The 26,642-nt window shown below is 43.4% G+C and overlaps 1 protein-coding gene across 2 annotated transcripts in view; it reads right to left on the reverse strand.

Annotated features, from left to right (window-relative positions):
- Positions 1–17,877: 17,877 nt before the first annotated feature.
- LOC108703540 (ephrin-B3) overlaps positions 17,878–26,642 on the reverse strand; it is a 36,938-nt gene continuing 28,173 nt past the window's right edge. Inside the window, exons 3-5 of one of the 2 annotated variants that reach the window (XM_018239718.2) lie at positions 26,183–26,275; positions 25,442–25,540; positions 17,878–22,202 (exon numbers count right to left, since the gene is read on the reverse strand). In XM_018239718.2, coding sequence (XP_018095207.1) covers positions 21,817–22,202; positions 25,442–25,540; positions 26,183–26,275 — 578 coding nt within the window. In that variant the 3' untranslated portion in view covers positions 17,878–21,816. Of the gene's footprint in view, positions 22,206–25,441; positions 25,541–26,182; positions 26,276–26,642 lie in introns of both variants that reach the window. The other variant, XM_018239717.2, reaches the window with a different exon arrangement.

The following is a 26,642-nucleotide window of genomic DNA, read 5'->3' on the forward strand; positions in this document are numbered from 1 at the left end:
CAATTACTGAATCGACTCCAACCCAGAAGGGCTACATGCATAATCTCATCATGTACTGATCCACATCAAACCCAGAAGAACTTCATGCATAACCTCATCATGTACTGATCCACATCCAACCCAGAAGAACTTCATGCATAATCTCGGTATGTACTGATTAGGGATGCACTGAATCCACTATTTTTTTAAAACGTCACGTGATTTCCCTCCCCACCCTGGCCGAATCCGAATCCTGCTGAAAAAGGCCGAATCCTGCCCGAAAACCGAACCGAATCCAGGATTCAGTGCATCCCTAGTACTGATCCACATCCAACCCAGAAGAACTTCATGCATAATCTCGGTATGTACTGATCCACATCCAACCGAGAAGAACTGCCTGCATAACCTCAGCATGTACTGAACCAGATCCAACCCAGAAGAACTTCATGCATAACCTTTATCATGTACTGAACCAGATGAAACCCAGAAGAACTTCATGCATAACATCATCATGTACTGATCCATATCCAACCCAGAAGAACTTCATGCATAATCTCGGTATGTACTGATCCACATCCAACCCAGAAGAACTGCCTGCATAACGTCAGCATGTACTGAACCAGATCCAACCCAGAAGAACTTCATGCATAACCTTTATCATGTACTGAACCAGATCCAACCCAGAAGAACTTCATGCATAACATCATCATGTACTGATCCACATCCAACCCAGAAGAACTTCATGCATAACCTCAGCATGTACTGAACTAGATACCTGACTTTGGAACCAAATGTACAGGGTTTCCCACAGAGCTTATGAAGGAATCCCAGCTGCAGAAGCTACAGAGAATCAGATCTGTGGAGTGTGACAGTGCTGCTTGAAAGGAGTTTCCAGTAAGAAGGTGGAGAAAAGGCTGCATTTTGCTCTGCTTGGGAAAGTATTTAAGCATCAGGGAGAGCCAGTTTCTATCTCCCGCCTGTGGATACTTTGGCCACTGTGTGTTCCTCGGGGTGAGGACAGGTCTTGCTCGTGTACCTGCCACATGGGAGCGGCTACTACTTTCAAAGTTACCTTGGGGCAGGTAGTGCTACCTGGGGACATAAGAACTCTTGGGGAAGGGATGTTGAACATTTATTATTTCTGAACTTAACTTTGGGAACTGTTAATTTATTTGCACAATTCTATAGGTTTACACATGTATATATCCAATTTCTGCCAATATATTGCACAAATTGTTTACATATTTATTGTGTATTCTAAGTGCCTTTTTGTGATATGTACTAGCTGGAGCCACGTCGTCTCGTCTCACTGGGTATTCGTATACTGCTGAGAAGACAATAAAGTTTACTTTGACTTATTCTATTCTACATTTATCCACCAGGTGTGGGGCTGTGGCATTGAGAGACTGTGCCAGGGATTAATAGTCCATACAGGTTCCCCAGAGTAAAGCTATATTGTGTCATTTACAGTTACTAAATAAAGTTTTACATAAAGTTTACATTTGTTTTATGGTTCCTAGTGGTGTGCTTCTCAGTGTTCACTAGGTGGAGGCACTGCGCTGTAAATACCAGTTCCCTGTCATACGCAAAAGGGACTCAGGGCCCTGGATTGCCAAGGGTTAATTGCTATTTAAAGAGACAGTAACCAAATTAGGGTTATAAACACTTACCAGGGAACACGCCTCCTCAGAGAGTAGTCATGCAGGGCTTGACTGTAAAGGAGCACCTTGAAGAGAGTAGGAACTAGGGAGCACCCCATATACTGTGTGTAGTTTTTCTGAAGTTAAGAAGTTATTGGATTACACTATGGGGTACATTTACTAATGGTCGAATATGGAGGGTTAATTAACCCTCGATATTCGAACCTCGAAGTAAAATCCTTTGACTTCGAATATCGAAGTTGAAAGATTTACCGCATTTCATTCGATCGAAAGATCGAAGGAAAAATCTTTAATCGTTTAATCCGTTGATCGAACGATTTTCCTTCAATCAAAAAAAACAAGAAAAGCTTTTGGGGACCTTCCTATAGGCTAACATTGGTGCTCGGTAGGTTTTAGGTGGCGAAGTAGGTAGTCGAAGTTTTTTTTAAAGAGACAGTACTTCGACTATCGAATGGTCGAACGATTTTTAGTTCGAATCGTTCGATTCCAAGTCGTAGTCGAAGGTCGAAGTAGCCAATTCGATGGTCGAGGTAGCCAAAGAAAAACTTCGAAATTCAAAGTATTTTTTATTCTAATCCTTCACTCGAGCTTAGTAAATGTGCCCCTATGTGTCTTATTTATTATTATTATTGAGTTGAGTATAAAAGTGTATCTGACTCCGAGCAGGGCAAACAAAAAACTGAGGAGAGGAAGTGGAGACAGGAAGAGGAGGAGCTACCCCTGAAGACTCTGTTTGTCCTGCTTCCAGATGGGAGAGCATTAACCCCAGACGTCCTGCACTGACAGGTAGGGCCGAACGCATAAATGGTAATTTTTTTTAAATTTTTTTCTTCCAGCTTTATAAAGAAGCCAACACAGGAAGGTCTCAAACCCACACAATGGGGGGAATTCACAAAAGTGTCGGGAACGAAAAAAATGTCTTTTAAATGTCGTAGAAATTCACAGAGCATTTACCCGCCAATTTTCCGACGCTTTTGAAATAGTGTTGGTAAAAGTGGGCGTGGTTTTTATCGCCGCCGATTTCCCCGACGTTTTTATGAATCGCTCATAAATGCATTTGTTTTGCCGACAATTTTTCCGACACATTAGTCTCTCCAAAATGAAAATGTTGGTCAAATCGTCTTTTGAAAACGTTTGTTCTGTCCCACGGAAAGATAGACGTCATTTTAGAAAATTACGAGACATTCAGGAACGTACGACATTTTAGTAATTTGTCTACTGCCATTTCTGGGTTACTTATTTTACCGACACTTTTGTGAATCCCCCCAATGTGTTGGCCCAAACCCGCCCAACCCTCACATCACTACTAATGCCATATATGAGTGAAAGAGTTTGGGAGAGAAGTGACTAATCAGGCTCATTGTTTATTCTGACCTCGCTTGCCATTGGCCCCGTTCCCGCCACTGTGCCCTCCTGCACTGCTGGTTCTCACTTGCGCAGCAGCAGGGGCCAATCAGGACGCAGCAGGACGGGGCACACTCTGCATTTCTTTTATACTATTTCATGCGATTCTGTGCAAATGCACCCAGGCCCCCCAGCTGTTTAAATCCAAAGAATTCCAGTCTGATGCCCTCCTGCTGTTGTTGGACTACAACTCTCAGTGGGGTACTAGGAGTTCTAGATCAACAACAGCAGGAGGGCCGCAGCAGCTTGGGAATCTCTGATTGTACTGCATTTTTGGCTCAGTTTCTTAACTCCGGGACCCGACATGTTTCTGGACTATAACTGCCAACACCTTGAAGGCGCTGTATTGCTTTGGGGTACAAATTTACTTTATTTATCTACCCCCCCCCACACACAAAATAATTGCAGTGTGTGCAAGGGTTAATCTTCAGTGCCGGCGAGAGGATAATTTCCTTTAACTAATATGAGCTGCAGGGAAATGTATCCCATTCTCTGTGCTTCCAGTAATTACCTGTGTTTCCTCATTAATCACAAGTGGCTTATTGAAGCGAGACTTTTATTCTGCAGTGAAACCTGCAAATTCTCTGAATCTGCCCCAGAGACCAAATGTATTCATCTGCCCCGCCCCCAATCTGCCTCCTCCCACTTCTGATCTGCCCACAGCCTGCCCCTCCCAATCACAGAGCTCTCACATCTGGGACTTATTTATTAAAGGGCCACTATAGATCAACACGTTCCTGTTGAATTGTGCTTAGTACAGGGAATACCTATGCTGCCATAGTTTTATGGGATCTCTCTGTACAGACTGTGAGCAAACTTAGGGACTGTTCCTGCTGAACTGTGCTTAGTACAGGGAATACCTATGCTGCCATAGTTTTATGGGATCTCTCTGTACAGACTATGAACAAACTTAGGGACTGTTCCTGCTGAATTGTGCTTAGTACAGGGAATATCTATGCTGCCATAGTTTTATGGGATCTCTCTGTACAGACTATAAGCAAACTTAGGGGACTGTTCCTGCTGAATTGTGCTTAGTACAGGAATACCTATGCTGTCATAGTTTTATGGGATCTCTCTGTACAGACTATAAGCAAACTTAGGGACTGTTCCTGCTGAATTGTGCTTAGTACAGAGGATACCTATACTGCCATAGTTTTATGGGGTCTCTCTGTACAGACTGTGAGCAAACTTAGGGACTGTTCCTGCTGAATTGTGCTTAGTACAGGAAATACCTATGCTGCCATAGTTTTATGGGATCTCTCTGTACAGACTATGAACAAACTTAGGGACTGTTCCTGCTGAATTGTGCTTAGTACAGGGGAATACCTATACTGTCATAGTTTTATGGGATCTCTCTGTACAGACTATGAGTAAACTTAGGGGCTGTTCCTGCTGAATTGTGCTTAGTACAGGGGAATACCTATGCTGCCATAGTTTTATGGGATCTATAGAATTTATGAAACTATTTTAAACAACTATAGGCACCATCTCTCCCTACTATACCTGCTATCCCACAGTCACACTCCCTTCCCAGAGACTATTATCCACTGTTACTATAGGCACCATCTCTCCCTACTATACCTGCTATCCTACAGTCACACTCCCTTCCCAGAGACTATTATCCCACTGTTACTATAGACACAATCTCTCCCTACTATACCTGCTATCCCACAGTCACACTCCTTCCCAGAGACTATTATCCACTGTTACTATAGGCACCATCTCTCCCTACTATACCTGCTATCCCACAGTCACACTCCCTTCCCAGAGACTATTATCCACTGTTACTATAGACACAATCTCTCCCTACTATACCTGCTATCCCACAGTCACACTCCCTTCCCAGAGACTATTATCCACTGTTACTATAGACACCATCTCTCCCTACTATACCTGCTATCCCACAGTCACACTCCCTTCCCAGAGACTATTATCCACTGTTACTATAGGCACCATCTCTCCCTACTATACCTGCTATCCCACAGTCACACTCCCTTCCCAGAGACTATTATCCACTGTTACTATAGACACCATCTCTCCCTACTATACCTGCTATCCCACAGTCACACTCCCTTCCCAGAGACTATTATCCACTGTTACTATAGACACCATCTCTCCCCTACTATACTGCTATCCACAGTCACACTCCCTTCCCAGAGACTATTATCCACTGTTACTATAGGCACCATCTCTCCCTACTATACCTGCTATCCCACAGTCACACTCCCTTCCCAGAGACTATTATCCACTGTTACTATAGGCACCATCTCTCCCTACTATACCTGCTATCCCACAGTTCACACTCCCTTCCCAGGAGACTATTATCCCACTGTTACTATAGACACATCTCTCCCTACTATACCTGCTATCCCACAGTCACACTCCCTTCCCAGAGACTATTATCCACTGTTACTATAGACACCATCTCTCCCTACTATACCCTGCTATCCCACAGTCACACTCCCTTCCCAGAGACTATTATCCACTGTTACTATAGGCACCATCTCTCCCTACTATACCTGCTATCCCACAGTCACACTCCCTTCCCAGAGACTATTATCCCACTGTTACTATAGACACCATCTCTACCTACTATACCTGCTATCCCACAGTCACACTCCCTTCCCAGAGACTATTATCCAATTGTTACTATAGACACCATCTCTCCCTAGTATACCTGATATCCCACAATCACACTCCCTTCCCAGAGACTATTATCCCATTGTTACTATAGGCACCATCTCTCCCTATTATACCTGATATCCCACAGTCACACTCCCTTCCCAGAGACTATTATCCACTGTTACTATAGGCACCATCTCTCCCTACTATACCTGCTATCCCACAGTCACACTCCCTTCCCAGAGACTATTATCCACTGTTACTATAGACACAATCTCTCCCTACTATACCTGCTATCCCACAGTCACACTCCCTTCCCAGAGACTATTATCCACTGTTACTATAGACACCATCTCTCCCTACTATACCTGCTATCCCACAGTCACACTCCCTTCCCAGAGACTATTATCCACTGTTACTATAGACACCATCTCTCCCTACTATACCTGCTATCCCACAGTCACACTCCCTTCCCAGAGACTATTATCCACTGTTACTATAGACACCATCTCTCCCTACTATACCTGCTATCTCACAGTCACACTCCCTTCCCAGAGACTATTATCCACTGTTACTATAGACACCATCTCTCCCTACTATACTGCTATCTCACAGTCACACTCCCTTCCCAGAGACTATTATCCACTGTTACTATAGGCACCATCTCTCCCTACTATACCTGTTATCCCACAGTCACACTCCCTTCCCAGACTATTATCCCACTGTTACTATAGACACCTTCTCTCCCTACTATACCTGCTATCCCACAGTCACACTCCCTTCCCAGAGACTATTATCCACTGTGACTATAGGCACCATCTCTCCCTACTATACCTGCTATCCCACAGTCACACTCCCTTCCCAGAGACTATTATCCACTGTTACTATAGACACCATCTCTCCTTACTATACCTGCTATCCCACAGTCACACTCCCTTCCCAGAGACTATTATCCACTGTTACTATAGGCACCATCTCTCCCTACTATACCTGCTATCCCACAGTCACACTCCCTTCCCAGAGACTATTATCCAGTGTTACTATAGACACCATCTCTCCCTACTATACCTGCTATCCCACAGTCACACTCCCTTCCCAGAGACTATTATCCACTGTTACTATAGACACCATCTCTCCCTACTATACCTGCTATCCCACAGTCACACTCCCTTCCCAGAGACTATTATCCACTGTTACTATAGGCACCATCTCTCCCTACTATACCTGCTATCCCACAGTCACACTCCCTTCCCAGAGACTATTATCCACTGTTACTATAGACACCATCTCTCCCTACTATACCTGCTATCAGACAGTCACACTCCCTTCCCAGAGACTATTATCCACTGTTACTATAGACACCATCTCTCCCTACTATACCTGCTATCCCACAGTCACACTCCCTTCCCAGGAGACTATTATCCACTGTTACTATAGACACCATCTCTCCCTACTATACCTGCTATCCCACAATCACACTCCCTTCCCAGAGACTATTATCCAGTGTTACTATAGACACCATCTCTCCCTACTATACCTGCTATCCCACAGTCACACTCCCTTCCCAGAGACTATTATCCACTGTTACTATAGACACATCTCTCCCTACTATACCTGCTATCCCACAGTCACACTCCCTTCCCAGAGACTATTATCCACTGTTACTATAGACACCATCTCTCCCTACTATACCTGCTATCCCACAGTCACACTCCCTTCCCAGAGACTATTATCCCACTGTTACTATAGGCACCATCTCTCCCTACTATACTTTGTATCCCACAGTCACACTCCCTTCCCAGAGACTATTATCCACTGTTACTATAGTACCATCTCTCCCTACTATACCTGCTATCCCACAGTCACACTCCCTTCCCAGAGACTATTATCCACATTTACTATAGACACCATCTCTCCCTACTATACCTGCTATCCCACAGTCACACTCCCTTCCCAGAGACTATTATCCACATTTACTATAGACACCATCTCTCCCTACTATACCTGCTATCCCACAGTCACACTCCCTTCCCAGAGACTATTATCCACTGTTACTATAGACACCATCTCTCCCTACTATACCTGCTATCCCACAGTCACACTCCCTTCCCAGAGACTATTATCCACATTTACTATAGACACCATCTCTCCCTACTATACCTGCTATCCCACAGTCACACTCCCTTCCCAGAGACTATTATCCACATTTTACTATAGACACCATCTCTCCCTACTATACCTGCTATCCCACAGTCACACTCCCTTCCCAGAGACTATTATCCACTGTTACTATAGGCACCATCTCTCCCTACTATACCTGCTATCCCACAGTCACACTCCCTTCCCAGAGACTATTATCCCACTGTTACTATAGACACCATCTCTCCCTACTATACCTGCTATCCCACAGTCACACTCCCTTCCCAGGGACTATTATCCACTGTTACTATAGACACAATCTCTCCCTACTATACCTGCTATCCCACAGTCACACTCCCTTCCCAGAGACTATTATCCACTGTTACTATAGGCACCATCTCTCCCTACTATACCTGCTATCCCACAGTCACACTCCTTCCCAGAGACTATTATCCACTGTTACTATAGACACCATCTCTCCCTACTATACCTGCTATCCTACAGTCACACTCCCTTCCCAGAGACTATTATCCCACTGTTACTATAGACACAATCTCTCCCTACTATACCTGCTATCCCACAGTCACACTCCTTCCCAGAGACTATTATCCACTGTTACTATAGGCACCATCTCTCCCTACTATACCTGCTATCCCACAGTCACACTCCCTTCCCAGAGACTATTATTCACTTTTACTATAGGCACCATCTCTCCCTACTATACCTGCTATCCCACAGTCACACTCCCTTCCCAGAGACTATTATCCACTGTTACTATAGACACCATCTCTCCCTACTATACCTGCTATCCCACAGTCACACTCCCTTCCCAGAGACTATTATCCACTGTTACTATAGGCACCATCTCTCCCTACTATACCTGCTATCCCACAGTCACACTCCCTTCCCAGAGACTATTATCCACTGTTACTATAGGCACCATCTCTCCCTACTATACCTGTTATCCCACAGTCACACTCCCTTCCCAGACTATTATCCCACTGTTACTATAGACACCTTCTCTCCCTACTATACCTGCTATCCCACAGTCACACTCCCTTCCCAGAGACTATTATCCACTGTGACTATAGGCACCATCTCTCCCTACTATACCTGCTATCCCACAGTCACACTCCCTTCCCAGAGACTATTATCCACTGTTACTATAGACACCATCTCTCCTTACTATACCTTGCTATCCCACAGTCACACTCCCTTCCCAGAGACTATTATCCACTGTTACTATAGGCACCATCTCTCCCTACTATACCTGCTATCCCACAGTCACACTCCCTTCCCAGAGACTATTATCCAGTGTTACTATAGACACCATCTCTCCCTACTATACCTGCTATCCCACAGTCACACTCCCTTCCCAGAGACTATTATCCACTGTTACTATAGACACCATCTCTCCCTACTATACCTGCTATCCCACAGTCACACTCCCTTCCCAGAGACTATTATCCACTGTTACTATAGGCACCATCTCTCCCCTACTATACCTGCTATCCACAGTCACACTCCCTTCCCAGAGACTATTATCCACTGTTACTATAGACACCATCTCTCCCTACTATACCTGCTATCCCACAGTCACACTCCCTTCCCAGAGACTATTATCCACTGTTACTATAGACACCATCTTCTCCCTACTATACCTGCTATCCCACAGTCACACTCCCCTTCCCAGAGACTATTATCCACTGTTACTATAGGCACCATCTCTCCCTACTATACCTGCTATCCCACAGTCACACTCCCTTCCCAGAGACTATTATCCACTGTTACTATAGACACCATCTCTCCCTACTATACCTGCTATCCCACAATCACACTCCCTTCCCAGAGACTATTATCCAGTGTTACTATAGACACCATCTCTCCCTACTATACCTGCTATCCCACAGTCACACTCCCTTCCCAGAGACTATTATCCACTGTTACTATAGACACATCTCTCCCTACTATACCTGCTATCCCACAGTCACACTCCCTTCCCAGAGACTATTATCCACTGTTACTATAGACACCATCTCTCCCTACTATACCTGCTATCCCACAGTCACACTCCCTTCCCAGAGACTATTATCCCACTGTTACTATAGGCACCATCTCTCCCTACTATACTTTGTATCCCACAGTCACACTCCCTTCCCAGAGACTATTATCCACTGTTACTATAGGTACCATCTCTCCCTACTATACCTGCTATCCCACAGTCACACTCCCTTCCCAGAGACTATTATCCACATTTACTATAGACACCATCTCTCCCTACTATACCTGCTATCCCACAGTCACACTCCCTTCCCAGAGACTATTATCCACATTTACTATAGACACCATCTCTCCCTACTATACCTGCTATCCCACAGTCACACTCCCTTCCCAGAGACTATTATCCACTGTTACTATAGACACCATCTCTCCCTACTATACCTGCTATCCCACAGTCACACTCCCTTCCCAGAGACTATTATCCACATTTACTATAGACACCATCTCTCCCTACTATACCTGCTATCCACAGTCACACTCCCTTCCCAGAGACTATTATCCACATTTACTATAGACACCATCTCTCCCTACTATACCTGCTATCCCACAGTCACACTCCCTTCCCAGAGACTATTATCCACTGTTACTATAGCACCATCTCTCCCTACTATACCTGCTATCCCACAGTCACACTCCCTTCCCAGAGACTATTATCCACTGTTACTATAGACACCATCTCTCCCTACTATACCTGCTATCCCACAGTCACACTCCCTTCCCAGAGACTATTATCCACTGTTACTATAGGCACCATCTCTCCCTACTATACCTGCTATCCCACAGTCACACTCCCTTCCCAGAGACTATTATCCACTGTTACTATAGACACCATCTCTCCCTACTATACCTGCTATCCCACAGTCACACTCCCTTCCCAGAGACTATTATCCACTGTTACTATAGACACCATCTCTCCCTACTATACCTGCTATCCCACAGTCACACTCCCTTCCCAGAGACTATTATCCCACTGTTACTATAGGCACCATCTCTCCCTACTATACCTGCTATCCCACAGTCACACTCCCTTCCCAGAGACTATTATCCACTGTTACTATAGACACCATCTCTCCCTACTATACCTGCTATCCCACAATCACACTCCCTTCCCAGAGACTATTATCCAGTGTTACTATAGACACCATCTCTCCCTACTATACCTGCTATCCCACAGTCACACTCCCTTCCCAGAGACTATTATCCACTGTTACTATAGACACATCTCTCCCTACTATACCTGCTATCCCACAGTCACACTCCCTTCCCAGAGACTATTATCCACTGTTACTATAGACACCATCTCTCCCTACTATACCTGCTATCCCACAGTCACACTCCCTTCCCAGAGACTATTATCCCACTGTTACTATAGGCACCATCTCTCCCTACTATACTTTGTATCCCACAGTCACACTCCCTTCCCAGAGACTATTATCCACTGTTACTATAGGTACCATCTCTCCCTACTATACCTGCTATCCACAGTCACACTCCCTTCCCAGAGACTATTATCCACATTTACTATAGACACCATCTCTCCCTACTATACCTGCTATCCCACAGTCACACTCCCTTCCCAGAGACTATTATCCACATTTACTATAGACACCATCTCTCCCTACTATACCTGCTATCCCACAGTCACACTCCCTTCCCAGAGGACTATTATCCACTGTTTACTATAGACACCATCTCTCCCCTACTATACCTGCTATCCCACAGTCACACTCCCTTCCCAGAGACTATTATCCACATTTACTATAGACACCATCTCTCCCTACTATACCTGCTATCCCACAGTCACACTCCCTTCCCAGAGACTATTATCCACATTTACTATAGACACCATCTCTCCCTACTATACCTGCTATCCCACAGTCACACTCCCTTCCCAGAGACTATTATCCACTGTTACTATAGGCACCATCTCTCCCTACTATACCTGTTATCCCACAGTCACACTCCCTTCCCAGAGACTATTATCCACTGTTACTATAGACACATCTCTCCCTACTATACCTGTTATCCCACAGTCACACTCCCTTCCCAGAGACTATTATCCACTGTTACTATAGGCACCATCTCTCCCTACTATACCTGCTATCCCACAGTCACACTCCCTTCCCAGAGACTATTATCCACTGTTACTATAGGTACCATCTCTCCCTACTATACCTGCTATCCCACAGTCACACTCCCTTCCCAGAGACTATTATCCACTGTTACTATAGACACCATCTCTCCCTACTATACCTGCTATCCCACAGTCACACTCCCTTCCCAGAGACTATTATCCACTGTTACTATAGGCACCATCTCTCCCTACTATACCTGCTATCCCACAGTCACACTCCCTTCCCAGAGACTATTATCCACTGTTACTATAGACACATCTCTCCCTACTATACCTGCTATCCCACAGTCACACTCCCTTCCCAGAGACTATTATCCACTGTTACTATAGGCACCATCTCTCCCTACTATACCTGCTATCCCACAGTCACACTCCCTTCCCAGAGACTATTATCCACTGTTACTATAGACACCATCTCTCCCTACTATACCTGCTATCCCACAGTCACACTCCCTTCCCAGAGACTATTATCCACTGTTACTATAGACACCATCTCTCCCTACTATACCTGCTATCCCACAGTCACACTCCCTTCCCAGAGACTATTATCCACTGTTACTATAGGCACCATCTCTCCCTACTATACCTGCTATCCCACAGTCACACTCCCTTCCCAGAGACTATTATCCACTGTTACTATAGGCACCATCTCTCCCTACTATACCTGCTATCCCACAGTCACACTCCCTTCCCAGAGACTATTATCCACTGTTACTATAGGCACCATCTCTCCCTACTATACCTGCTATCCCACAGTCACACTCCCTTCCCAGAGACTATTATCCACTGTTACTATAGACACCATCTCTCCCTACTATACCTGCTATCCCACAGTCCACACTCCCTTCCCAGAGACTATTATCCCACTGTTACTATAGACACCATCTCTCCCTACTATACCTGCTATCCCACAGTCACACTCCCTTCCCAGAGACTATTATCCCACTGTTAATATAGGCACCATCTCTCCCTACTATACCTGCTATCCCACAGTCACACTCCCTTCCCAGAGACTATTATCCACTGTTACTATAGGCACCATCTCTCCCTACTATACCTGCTATATCACAGTCACACTCCCTTCCCAGAGACTATTATCCCACTGTTACTATAGACCCCATCTCTCCCTACTATACCTGCTATCCCACAGTCACACTCCCTTCCCAGAGACTATTATCCACTGTTACTATAGACACCATCTCTCCCTACTATACCTGTTATCCCACAGTCACACTCCCTTCCCAGAGACTATTATCCCACTGTTACTATAGACCCCATCTCTCCCTACTATACCTGCTATCCCACAGTCACACTCCCTTCCCAGAGACTATTATCCAATGTTACTATAGGCACCATCTCCCCCTACTATACCTGCTATCCCACAGTCACACTCCCTTCCCAGAGACTATTATCCACTGTTACTATAGACACCATCTCTCCCTACTATACCTGTTATCCCACAGTCACACTCCCTTCCCAGAGACTATTATCCCACTGTTACTATAGACCCCATCTCTCCCTACTATACCTGCTATCCCACAGTCACACTCCCTTCCCAGAGACTATTATCCAATGTTACTATAGGCACCATCTCCCCCTACTATACCTGCTATCCCACAGTCACACTCCCTTCCCAGAGACTATTATCCACTGTTACTATAGACACCATCTCTCCCTACTATACCTGCTATCCCACAGTCACACTCCCTTCCGAGAGACTATTATCCACTGTTACTATAGACACCATCTCTCCCTACTATACCTGCTATCCCCACAGTCACACTCCCTTCCGAGAGACTATTATCCACTGTTACTATAGACACCATCTCTCCCTACTATACCTGCTATCCCACAGTCACACTCCCTTCCGAGAGACTATTATCCACTGTTACTATAGACACCATCTCTCCCTACTATACCTGCTATCCCACAGTCATACTCCCTTCCCAGAGACTATTATCCACTGTTACTATAGACACCATCTCTCCCTACTATACCTGCTATCCCACAGTCACACTCCCTTCCCAGAGACTATTATCCACTGTTACTATAGACACCATCTCTCCCTACTATACCTGCTATCCCACAGTCACACTCCCTTCCCAGAGACTATTATCCACTGTTACTATAGGCACCATCTCTCCCTACTATACCTGCTATCCCACAGTCACACTCCCTTCCCAGAGACTATTATCCACTGTTACTATAGGCACCATCTCTCCCTACTATACTTTGTATCCCACAGTAACACTCCGAGTACTGAAGAGATATTGCTATTGCTGAACATTATTTATTTACAAATCTGATGCTGTTTTGCAGATAGAGCCAAGAGATAAAAGACTTTGCAGTATAAATAACAATACGTACAAGTACTTTAATGTTCCCTGTGAGTTTGGCTCCTGCTCACTCTGCTCTCACCTTTCTTCTCTCTCCTCATTCTATTCCTGCTTTGTTTTCCTCTCCCGCCCGTCTCTCCTCCATCTCTCTCTCCCCCCATGAAATTGTGCTTATTACTGTTTCATCTTGACATGATTATGTCTCCCCACATGGCCGGGGGTCAGGGTGGGGGCCCTGCAGAGAGAGTGTGTGTTTAGTAGTCGCACTTGACCCTCTGAGCCCCCCCCCTTTCCACAATAACAGTAACTCAAACACATGGGCTCAGGCCTACGTGGACGATTAGAGCCTATTGTTGCGTTGCCATGGGAACAAGTTGTCCTGGTTACAGCTAAGATAACACACTGGCCATTAATCACAGTGGCATTGTGTTATTAATACACACACAGTGTAATTCTCCACTGACTGCCAGGCAATACTCTAGCATTAATAGACCGGCCAGAACAAACGGCCTCAGCGCTACATTCTGCACAACATGAAATAAGATGAAAGAGCAGCCTATTTGTGCTTCTCAGAGAATTACTAATACTCCGAGTATTTGTATTTAGCAGTCACGCAGCACTGCGCTTACCCCTTACTGCAACTCACGCAGCAACTGGCTTTTTGGGGCAGATTTTAAGGGCGAATGTCCGCCGTTAGCAAAATTTCATCAGGGGCATCGGCAGGCGTCGAGGACATTTCGCTAGCGTTCGAGTACATTGCTAACAAATGTTTGTGCCCTAACGCCAGACAAATTTTCTCTCAGGAGAACGATCGTTACTACCAAATTTTTTAATTTTCAATGACGTTACCCCTTTCGCCAGACCTAGCAAACTGATAGGATAAAGCTTCATCTAGGGTTGCCACCTTTTTGTAATTTAGTTACCGGCTGGTGGGGGGACGGGAAGAAAAAGGGGCGGGTGTGACGTCAGAAGGGGCGGGACTATGGAGTAAAAAGAGGCGGGGCCACGGTGCGGAGCTGTGTGTCGTCGAAAAGGGGCGGGCTGCCGCGGCCCTGTGAAGATAGAGGACAGAAAGCTAAGTTTTACAGGGGATTGGGGGCTGGCCGAGAGGGTCTTTTTAAGGGTATTACAAATTTACCGGCAGCTACATTGCCGGTAAATTTGTAATACCGGCCCCGGCCTTGGCTGGTCTTTTACCGGCTAGTAAAATACCGGCCTTGTGGCAACCCTAGCTTCATCCTCCTCAATCTTATGTCAGTGACATCATATCCTGTTAGCCGAAAAGTCATAAAAATGATAAAAAAAACGCTGACCTTCTTTTCATATTTTAAAGCAGAAATTATCTTTAAAAGTTGTAATTGTTAAAGGACCAGTAACATCAAAAAAACATTTTTTAAAAAAATGTGTTTGTATACCACAATAAAAAACCCTCCCCCCTACCCTGGGTAGACCCCCCCTCCCTCCTCCCCCCCAGATGACCTGCCCCCCCCCAGGCAAATGCCCCTAATTTTTAACTCACCCCTCCGTACAGATTCTGGCCTCAGAGTTCACGGACGCCATCTTCTTTCTTCTGTCAGTTTTGGACGTTTCGGTGCATGCACAGTTGAAGTAAATTTCCGGTCCCGAACCACTGCGCATGCACCGTAAGTCACAATAAATTATGAACATTTTTCGGAAATTATCGTGACTTTCGCCGCATGCGCAGTTATTCCTTATAGGAGATAGCCAGGGAGGAGAAATCGAGTCTTGGTGGGGTTTTTTTCGTGGTATACTAACGAATTTTTCTATAAAAAAATTTGATGTTACTGGTCCTTTAAGCATTTTTGTTATAACATTTTTTTAACCATTTCAGGGGCATGCCACATTTGTTTTAAGGTGGGCTCATGTCTAGGGTATAAGAGGATCGTTTGTCTTTATTTTGCTTCCTTGGACATGTGTAATAATAAGTGGCCACTTCAAGCATTTGCACCAATATCTCTAATAAAGACGCATATATGATCTATATGTTCCCGCCCTATTCAAATTGATCTAAGTGTAAGTGTGTTAACGGAGTTTTATTAGGCAGAAATGAACTTTGCCATGAAATGCTGATGAATTTACACTAGCGAAACTTCACCAGCATTCGGTTGCAGAAACGCAACTGTGAATTTTAGTGAATTAGCGTATCGGTAGCGAATTAAAAGGGACCCGTTACCCAAAAAAATTATTCCAAATCCTATTTTATCACATTAGTGAACTTTAATTACACTGTATAAATGATTTGAATATTGTTTCCATCAGTCTGGGAATTCATAATTATAACAAGCAGGCAGGAGCCATTTTGTGGACACTGTTATTAAGACAAGTCTTGTATCATCTCAGAATCTTGTTTGTGCACCAGAATGTGGGACCTGATGTCCATCCCCATGTCCTGGCTACATAATTAAATGGTGAAGAGAACGGGGGGAATGTGGGGAGAGCAGTGACATGTAGGAAGTGCTGAATGGAAAGTGAAAGTAATTGTCTGCTCCGTCTCTATGCGACGGGTTTGTCATTTTTCAGCGACTCTTGGAGGTCTAACTTATGACCAGAGATTTGATTGAAGATCGGTCTTTAGGCCACATGATACACAACAGAGCCACCCAATTGGAGGCCAGATATAGTCCTTGCTGGGGCCCAGATAGAATGGTGATGGAGAGCCAGATTTAACTAACAACTCGATAAGAAATTTACCCTTTTCCTTTAAGGGATAAACTTCAGGGAAGATTTTGGTCAGATTTTGTGGGTCAGATTTTATCCGATCTTGCAGTGCAACTGCGCGAGATTTGTAGGATACTACGATATCTGATCCCCCTATAGCTGGAATGTAAAGCTGGATCAGATGGTGTGGCTTCTTCAGGCATCTACATCCAACATTACTGGGGTTATTTATCAAAAGCTGAATTTTTATGATGTTTTAAATAAAAACAAAAGCCCGACCAAACTGGAATCCATGGTTTGCTCTTATTTAGAAAAAAAAAAAAAAAAAAGATCGGGAAAAACGTGACTTTTCCGGATTTGATGCCCCAAAAAGTCTGAATTTTTCATGAAATCAGCAGAAAAGCCGGAAATGTTTGGATTATCGTACAAAACCCAGTGTAGACAATAATACCTTCAAATTGCAAATAGGACCTCTGCCAGTAAGTATTTCCGGATACTGACTTTTTGCAGCCTCGGGTTATAATCAATCTGGAAAAATTCAAGTTTTTTATTTCCACTTAAAATTCAGATTTTATAGTAAAAAAAAGACTTCAATTCGCACTGCCTCAATGTATTTCAGTGGAAAAGAATAGTCGTCAGATGCTATCAGGATTTTATTTCATTAGACGAGGAATCAAAACATTTGTAGTTTCCAAATCAGATTTTTGTATCAGTCCCATTTGACCCATTTGACTACATCCAACTCGTAGGATGCGATCAGACGCCATCTGACAAAATCTCCCTTGGAGTTTAACCCTTATTGATGAAAACAAAAATAAACACCAATATGTCTTCTAGATTTAACCAAGAAAAACGACAAACATACTTTTTATAAAACATTTAATTATTATTTTGTCCACAAAGAAGCCAAAACCAACGAAAGAAGGTTCCCTTTAAAAGGGACAGTCTGTGCTAATTACAATTCAAATGCGTTAACAATGCTCTAATTAGCTCATAAATTATATCTAACCACAATTTGAATCTCTTTTTCTTTAAAAAAAAATGGTCCCCCTTCTAAATTAAAAGCTTCTCAGAAAACTATTAAAAAAAATTCTACAAAAAGTGTAAAATATCTACAAACCTTTTTGATTTTATTTTTTTTTTTCTTTTTTTTTTTTGTTTTTAGGGCAGAAGGGATTTCAAGGCAAAATTGTATATTTTCTGAATGATGTATAACAACTGTTTCCGCTCTCAGTTTTAAAAGGTTCATTGCCACCCATTTGGAATTCCCAAATTTTAATCTAGGAAAAGAAACCGTGCTGCGTGACTCGTGAGGTTGTTCCTCCTGAGGATACGGAGGGGGAGATGTTTCTGCCTGAGAGAGCTCATTGCGTCTTTTACAAACCTGAGTTTATATCATACACTGAACTGGCTCGTTAAACTGTCACATTAAATCTGTAGGCGAATGCAGGAGCGAAAATTCTGTATTTCTGCTGAAAAACAAAAAATTGTGATTCCAGGAGCTGAGCCACACTGGGGAAATCCTGTTTGTTGTTGCATTGAAAAAACCAGACCAGATCCAGTCCTCGTATAATTTATTTAGAAGGTTTTGAATCTTAATGGGCCTGTAAACGAGTGAAACGAATATCTTGCTCAAAAATTATGACTCTATTGACTAAGACATGACGGGTCAAAAATTGCTGTTATTAAAACTTAAGTGAGCTGCCTGTTCATGGCTCCAGTTTTAAGGCCGATGGTAAATTTCAGATTTGTCCATGAAATAGGTCAACGTTAGATGGCAGGGGCTGGTTTTTTGGTGCTTTATCAGATGTGAATCTAATCATCTCAATCAGGTGCCATCACGCAAAACTATTGTCAACATTTGCACGAATAAGGGAAAAAATTGTTCTCAAACATATTCTCAAAATTATCAGTCAAACTTCAAAAATGCAGAATTGATATCCATAGCGAACGTCTCTCAAAACCCTAAAGCAAATAAAATATTTTCATTGTTTCTAGAATTAAAAAATGAAGGGGCAGATTCATAAAAATAAAAAAAATAGAATTTTCAAAAACTCCAAGCAAAATCAAATTCGAAAATTTGAATGTAAATATTTGATTTATATCCAAAAACTTAAATTTGATCAACTGGAGTTTTTCCGGGACGTAAACTCGATAATTAGAGGGTTTTTTTATCCGTCGTCTTTTAATTCACAGATTTTAATATAAACATGAGAAGAATGAGAATCTTCAAAAACATTGTGTTGTCTACATTTCTCAATTTGGTCAAAATTTTCAGCTACAAAAAATTCTCAGTTGTAGAAAGTAAAACGGTAGAAAATAAAAAATGATCATTGGGAAATAAGTTCTTGCAATTAGTCGTCGAGCATCAAGACCGTATCGGCTTTGCATCTGCCTCATTTTCTGTGAAAGAAGAGAAAAACTGTGTATTTTCACACGAAATTTACAGGATATGTAGATGAGCATTCTGGCTCATCTTCATGTGTCAGAAACTGTCAGAATAAAACTGGAGGTTTTTATTCTAAAAACCAGAGGACCACGCTCACACATTGGGAGTTATTTATCAAAATCTGAAAATATCTTATTATTTTCTGAAAGCTTCTCCGACCAAATCCGAAGCCCAGCTCAGATTAGAATATCTCATTGACTTCTACATGAACTCTGCAGGTCGGAGTTGGAGTCATTTTTTATTCTGATTTTTAACACCCTCAGGGTTTAATAAATTCAGATAAATTTTACTATTTTCCCACTAAAAATTTGGATTTTATAGTATAGTTTTGGCATTCGGACTTTAATAAATAACCCCCATTCTATTACCGTGTTAAGAACATAATTTCATGGGCTCGGGTAATAGGGCAGCAATGTCAAAGGCCGACGATAATCTTCAGGAAACGTTTTTTTCCTTTAATTTGACTTATAGAAGTGAAATATAGAAGAAGTATAGAAGTGAAAACATTTTAGAAATAATTCTTCCATTTGTCTTGAAGGATAAATCTAAATTTCAGTTAATATCTGCCACGAATTTAGTCTTCCCAATGTTTTTTTAAAAAAAAAACGATGAAATTGTCCAGGTTTCAAGAGAATACAAATGTTGACTCAAACATTTGAATGGGGAATCGTGACCTTGGAAGAATGTGAGACTTTATATATAAAGGAAGAGAAAAGGACAGATAACCAGGACCGTTATACTGGGAAGAAGACTTGGCCGCTTATGTCAAGGTCTCGGCCGGCCATTGTACTTTTTGCTCCCGTAAAAGTTTCATTATGCTGAAAAACGCGGCCAAAAAAAAGAGATTTAATCAACAATTCTTTTTTTTTTTTTTAATACTTTTTTAACGATTGCATTTCTTTTAGTTGTCAGCCTACCGTGGGAGCAGGGGTCTTTTTTTAAATTTTCACAGACTATGATTTCACTTGGGCCGTCGTCAAGTTTAAAAAATGGACCCCCCGCCCCTGCACGGCCCATCTTTTAGTGTATTTACTCGGACGGCTGACATCTTCAAATATCTTGCAACACTGAGCCATAAAAAAAAAAACTACATCTCCCCCTTTTTTATCTCATTTTCGCTCCCGGTCTCCCAGGCGACCGACACTTTTAATGCCATGGCGAGAAGAGAGGCAGACACAGGAGAAGGGGGGAGAGACGCTAAGGACCAAGTAGGCCCAATCCGTTGCTATGGATACGAGGCCTAGCTTAATTACGCTCCATTTTCCCTCCCCCCCACTTGTTCCCTCTCCCGTGCCCCCGGCCGAGGTGCCATATTTCAGCGTGTCCCAGTACGCGGGCACAGTTGGAGCGAATTTCTCACTGTGTCTGATATTTCTTTACTCAAATACATTGAAAATTCAAGGGGCTTAACTCTTAATATATACAAAGGCTGTGGAACAGCAATGGGCAGTCTAAGGCGCTTCATCTCCCGGGATAGAAAAATAAATGAATTTGGGGTTGTCGAGGCAAAGAACTTGAAATCTGACAGCAGAAAAAGGGGTTACACTTTAGGGCTCTTTCTTGCCTGTATCTAAAAGGCACAACGGGTCTACACATGAGATACTGGGTAATGGAACGGTATGATGGCGCTTGCTATTCAAAGAAGGGTTTTGTCCTGAACGTCTGTGCAAAGTTCAGGAGGAAAGTAAGGGCAGATATGGCACAGGTAACAATTTAAGGCGTTGGGCTGGATTACGAAAAAAAAAAAAAAAGAAAAACAAAGAGGACACCAAGGGCAGACTTTTTTTTTTGTCCACAGTCTTTTCTCTAGGCCAGAATTGTACCATCGGTGGGAGAACCTCACAGACAAGCGACACGTCAACTATCTTCTCGAACACTGGCACAAAAGGTTCTACCTTCTCCCTTGGCATATTCCTTTCTTCCTTTGTCTCAGATTAAGCCCAAGTTGAGGCCTCATACCATGTCCTCCTCCTCTTTTTACGTTCCTTCATGCTTGCCTTAAGTGCAGTCATATGGGCGCCTCAAGCAAAATGGCTGGTGGCATGGCAAGCAACATGGCTGCTGGTGCAAAGGAAATATTTTGGGTATACTTCATATACTTCAGGCTCACCTATGTAATGCAGAACCTCTAATTGTAGTTTTTGATGGCCTCAACATACTATCATGAACCATAACTTTGGAGAAGAGGTGCAAGAGGCAATCTGCAAGACTTACCCTCCAACTACCAATACTGCTCTGAACACTTTCCCACCTTCATTCCAAGACATCCTGCAACCCACCCCACAAACATCCTACAGTCAGCCCCGCCCAAAAACAAAAAGCTACAAGGACAAAAAATTGCTGGCAGCTGTTTCATACTTTGTAGTAGATGTTGGCAGGGCTCTGGCTGGCCATGTCCTGAACGATATATACAGGGTGTCCATAGTCCCCGCTGACCTTCTCATAGTGAGGGCAAAAGGTGCCCCCGTCAGATGGTCGAAGAGGCATGATGATGTCACTGGGCTCATGGCCGTTGTTGTTACCTCCTCCTCTTTTTGGGGAGGTGATGGATCCTAGAGACAGAGGTGGGAGCCGGGTGTCGCTGTGTTTGGCCTGACGTCTTCGATGGCAGACCCATCCCAATACTCCGAAGACCAGCAGTAGAAGTGCAGCCCCACCAGCAGCGCCAGCTACTAGAGGAACATGGGAGATTGGTAGAGGACCATTTTCCCCTGTCTTGGTTGCATTGCCAGATGTTTCTGCTGAAAAGAAAGAAAATTACAAGCTGGTATGGTCAATATTATCACAATGGAAAATAAGGCATAGTAATGAAGCATGAAGTACCCAAAGAACCTCTTGAGGGGCACCATGAAGCCCAATCGTCCTGTGAGTGAATGATTTTCAATTTTCTGGAATATTTTTGTTTAACTAAATGAGAAGAGAACTGGTCACCCATGGTAACAGCCAATAATTGAATGGGACAGCCATTAGGGGGCATATTTTTACGGTCGAATAATAAATTCTAATTTGAATTTTCGCATTTATTTTTTTGGTCAAAATTCGAATTGTCAATTATCCAAACTCGATTAGAATTTGAATTCGAATTCCAATTTTGAGATTTATCATAACCTATACCCTGGGAATAATTCGACTATTCGCCACCTTTAACCTGCCAAGTTCAAGTTAATTCAAGTTTTTCCGGAGTTTAGTCGAATTCGATTCAAATTTGATTCGAGTTTTCTGGTCGATAATATTCATTCGAGTTATTAAATATTTTTTTCTTAAAAAAGCTCCCATTCGAATTTCGAGTATATTCGAATTTATTAGAAAACTCACATGAATTTGAAATTCTTACCTTTGATAAACGGCCTCTAGCTGAATACATGGTTATTGCATGTATGGTTATTACCCCTGATAAACAAACCCCTACCGATGTTTCTGGTGATAAAGCCTTTAGCAGCTACACAATGAAGCACCAGGAACATGTGGCCCTGAGCATTCCCAGAATTCCAGTGTCATTGCTCTTGGAAGGGAGAGTTGGCTTAGTGCAACTGTAGCAGATGCATAAAGATTTTTGCTGACGCAAGTCTTGTTGGTGTCATTTTGGGGTTCAGATTGAAAATGACTTATGTAGGCTGCACCCATTGATGTGGGAGCCCTGGAGCTACAACCTGGTCTAGAGGTGGCAGTAACCCCAGGGTTCCTCTGTGTCAATAGACGGAGCAGCACTCAATATGGAATAGGGGGGAGGCAGCGGCTGCATTTTGGGGGTGCATTTTGATGTAACTTTAACGAATCAGGGGTGTACGTGCAACTGACTGCAGGGAGCACAACTGCAACTGTTCTTGGGGTCCTTAATGACCCCCTATGGTTTTTAGTAATCGACAGAAGAAATGGGGGCGCAAGACTTGCCACAAGCACTTTAAACAATCTCGATTCGGTAACACTGATATTTTGGGGAATTTCAGCCTCTATTTTGGACAATGTTTACCCTCAGCTGACCCTGGTTCCTCCCAGGCACATGATTGAGGGAATATGACTGGGGCTGAATGGGCTGTCAGGGTTAAATATAGAGCTTTCATTAAGTCTGATTAAAAAGGCTGAAATGAGTGAGAGGCAAGGGGAGGGTGGCAGTGGCCAGTAGCCAGGGTGGGTCTCACTCGGCCAATTTGCTGCTTTATTAAAGGAAATCCTTCAAACTGACACCCTGCTGCCCCCCCCCCCCCGCAGAGTCTTACTCATTCTCTCCTCTGCTTCTATTTATCTGCAATTCCTCTATGAGTACCCCCTATCCACTTCTGTATCCCTCAGCCATTCCATGCCCCCCATTATCCATGTCTATGCCCCCCGTTACCTACTCCTGGTCACATACCAGAACCCCATATTTATTCCCCCCATGTTCTGCCTGAAACCTGTCAAACCATCATTACTCTTATCCCTAATCAATTGCTTCCACCTCCTCCACCTCCTCCTGTTCCCCAAACCGGCCGACCTCAATATTATGTACAGTTAATGCTGATCTATTACCCCATAATTATGTACTGGTACCCCCTTTTCTACTCCTATATCCCCACTTTCTCCCCGAAACCTGCCCTAACCCCAATTTATGCACCATTATCCCCTAACTATTCCTATGCCCCTCCCCTTCTCCTGAACCCACATTTATGTATCTGTTCCAAAACCCCGACTTACCCATATCTACTGGTACAACTTGTCTCTTCCTACTGCCCCACACTGGCCCCGAAACCCTGTGGAATCCTTCATGAACTATTACCCCCCACCTATTCTTGTAGCCCCAGACTCTGCCCCCCTACATTCATACAGTGTTACCCCCACTATTCCTATATCTCCCCCCCTCTGTTCTGTCCCCAGCACCGTCTCCTGATAACCCTATTAATCCCCACATCCATGTACTGATACCCCAAACTATTCCTACAGCCACATTCATATAGTGTTACCAACATTAACTCCTTCTGCACCTGAAGCTGATGGAACACGAGGTATTTCCCGGTGGAGAATCCCCTGAAACTCTCTGTGCCGCCTCCTGTTCATTTCAGTGGAAAGTGTTTGATGCAACTGCCACACGCAGTCCCCACTGAAGTCAACAGGTGGCGCCACAGATTTTCTTGGATAGGAACCTGCAGTTCCCATCATTGTTACCCCACAATTCTTCTAATGCTGCACCCAGAATATTCCTTCTCTATATATTTGTATTTATATTTACAAGTATATTTACAAGTAGGTGCTGCCATATTGCTTCCCTTAGACTCTGCATGATAAGATCTTTATCCTTATGATCAATAAAAAGTCTTTCAAACCCTATCCAGCAGATCAGCACCTCACTATTCCCATACACACAATTCCCACACACATAATTCCCATACACACAATTCCTATACACACAATTCCTATGCACACAATTCCCATACACACAATTCCCATACACATAATTTCCACACACTCAATTCCCACACACTCAATTCCCATACACACAATTCCCATACACACAATTCCCATACACACTATTCCCATGCACACAATTCCCATACACACAATTCCCATACACATTATTCCCATACACACAATTCGTATACACACAATTCGTATACACACAATTCCCATACACACAATTCCTATACACATAATTCCCACACACTCAATTACCACACACACAATTCCCATACACACAATTCCCATACACACAATTCCCACACACACTATTCCCATACACACAATTCCCATACACACAAAAAACATAACAGATTGGCGACGAGGATGGGATGATTATCCATAACAACTGCTTTATTAGGTTCACGGAGATGAACACACAATGGAATACCTCCAGTTTTCTTCATTGTTACAATAATAAAGCCCTGTTCTACTCTACTCATCCTCGGCTACCAAACCATAACAACACACAATTCCCCCACACACACAGATCCCATTGTCCCTAGTGAGGAGTCTCAGCTCATTGTGTGAGTATTGGGACGTACTGTACCTCCAAATTGTGGAATGTCGGGGTTTGGCATAGATGGTGAAATCCCAGAATCCTTTGCTGCAGATGAGGGTCTGCGAGGAGGAGTCGCCCCATTAGGATCTGTGTTGGAGACAGGAATAGGATAGGTAACCATGGAGATGTATCACACACACACACATAACCACAGTCACTTGGACAGACACTTCCAATCATAGCAGTGCTTACAGGCATTGTGGGAAATGGAGTTTAGGCAGGAGCTGGCTTCTGCTATATTCTTTCATGAGTCGGAAACAACAGTGCAGGGAGGGGCGGCCAGATACTGTTTCTACAGCAATTACTTTTGCAGATGGTCGTTAGGCAGGTTTCATTTCAGCACAGAGTTTCATCTAAATGGACTTGTGTCTTTTTTTTTCCAATTGAAATGACTTTTTTACTACTTTATATTAGATCAAGCCCATTGAGATTTGTTATGAATAAATATTATATATAATCTAAGGGGGAACAAAAGGTATGTTGCTGTAGTTCCGCTGTGCCATTGCTCATAGCAGCCATATAATAAAACCTGTGCAAAGAGTACATGACACTATGTTTGCAGCATGGCAGCTCCCACCTATAGTAATAACATGTACACATAGACTTTCACTGTTTTCCCCTGTGCTACGGCTGCTAGTGGTCTCTACCTCCTTCCACTCTTTTCTATAATCCTTCACTTCTCCTGTCGGTTAGATTGCAAGCTCTTTTACGTGGCGCTGACACACTTACTCTGCCCAACCTTTAATGTGACCTTCATGCCTTTGGTCTCACACACTCCTCCTCGAAGGTTCTCCAGCCCGTCCAGCGTCCCATCCGAGGTGGCTGAAATGAGAACAGAGTGTTAGCTCTTTGTTACAGGAGATCAAGTCCAGGTTATATGTGACTGATGGATCTGATTTCCCTGAGAAGCCACTTTCAATGACTTAATTGAATTTTATTTACAAATGGGAACAGAAGGGCGGCTAAAAAATGTCATTTATCCTGAAGGTTACTGTCCCTTTAAGTGCAGAGATATTTATTGATACAAAGTAAAATAAGTGTATTATACACTGAGATGATTTACACAGGGATCATTATATACATATATATTCCAATATAGAGGAGCGGGTCTGTAGTAAAGGGGTGACAGTGGCCAAAGCCTCAGTAATAGTCAGTGACAGTCGTGTTGCCTCCTGTTTCATTAAATCAT

The sequence above is a fragment of the Xenopus laevis genome, chromosome 3S (genome assembly GCF_017654675.1).
Source record: "Xenopus laevis strain J_2021 chromosome 3S, Xenopus_laevis_v10.1, whole genome shotgun sequence".
Taxonomy (NCBI): Eukaryota; Metazoa; Chordata; class Amphibia; order Anura; family Pipidae; genus Xenopus; species Xenopus laevis.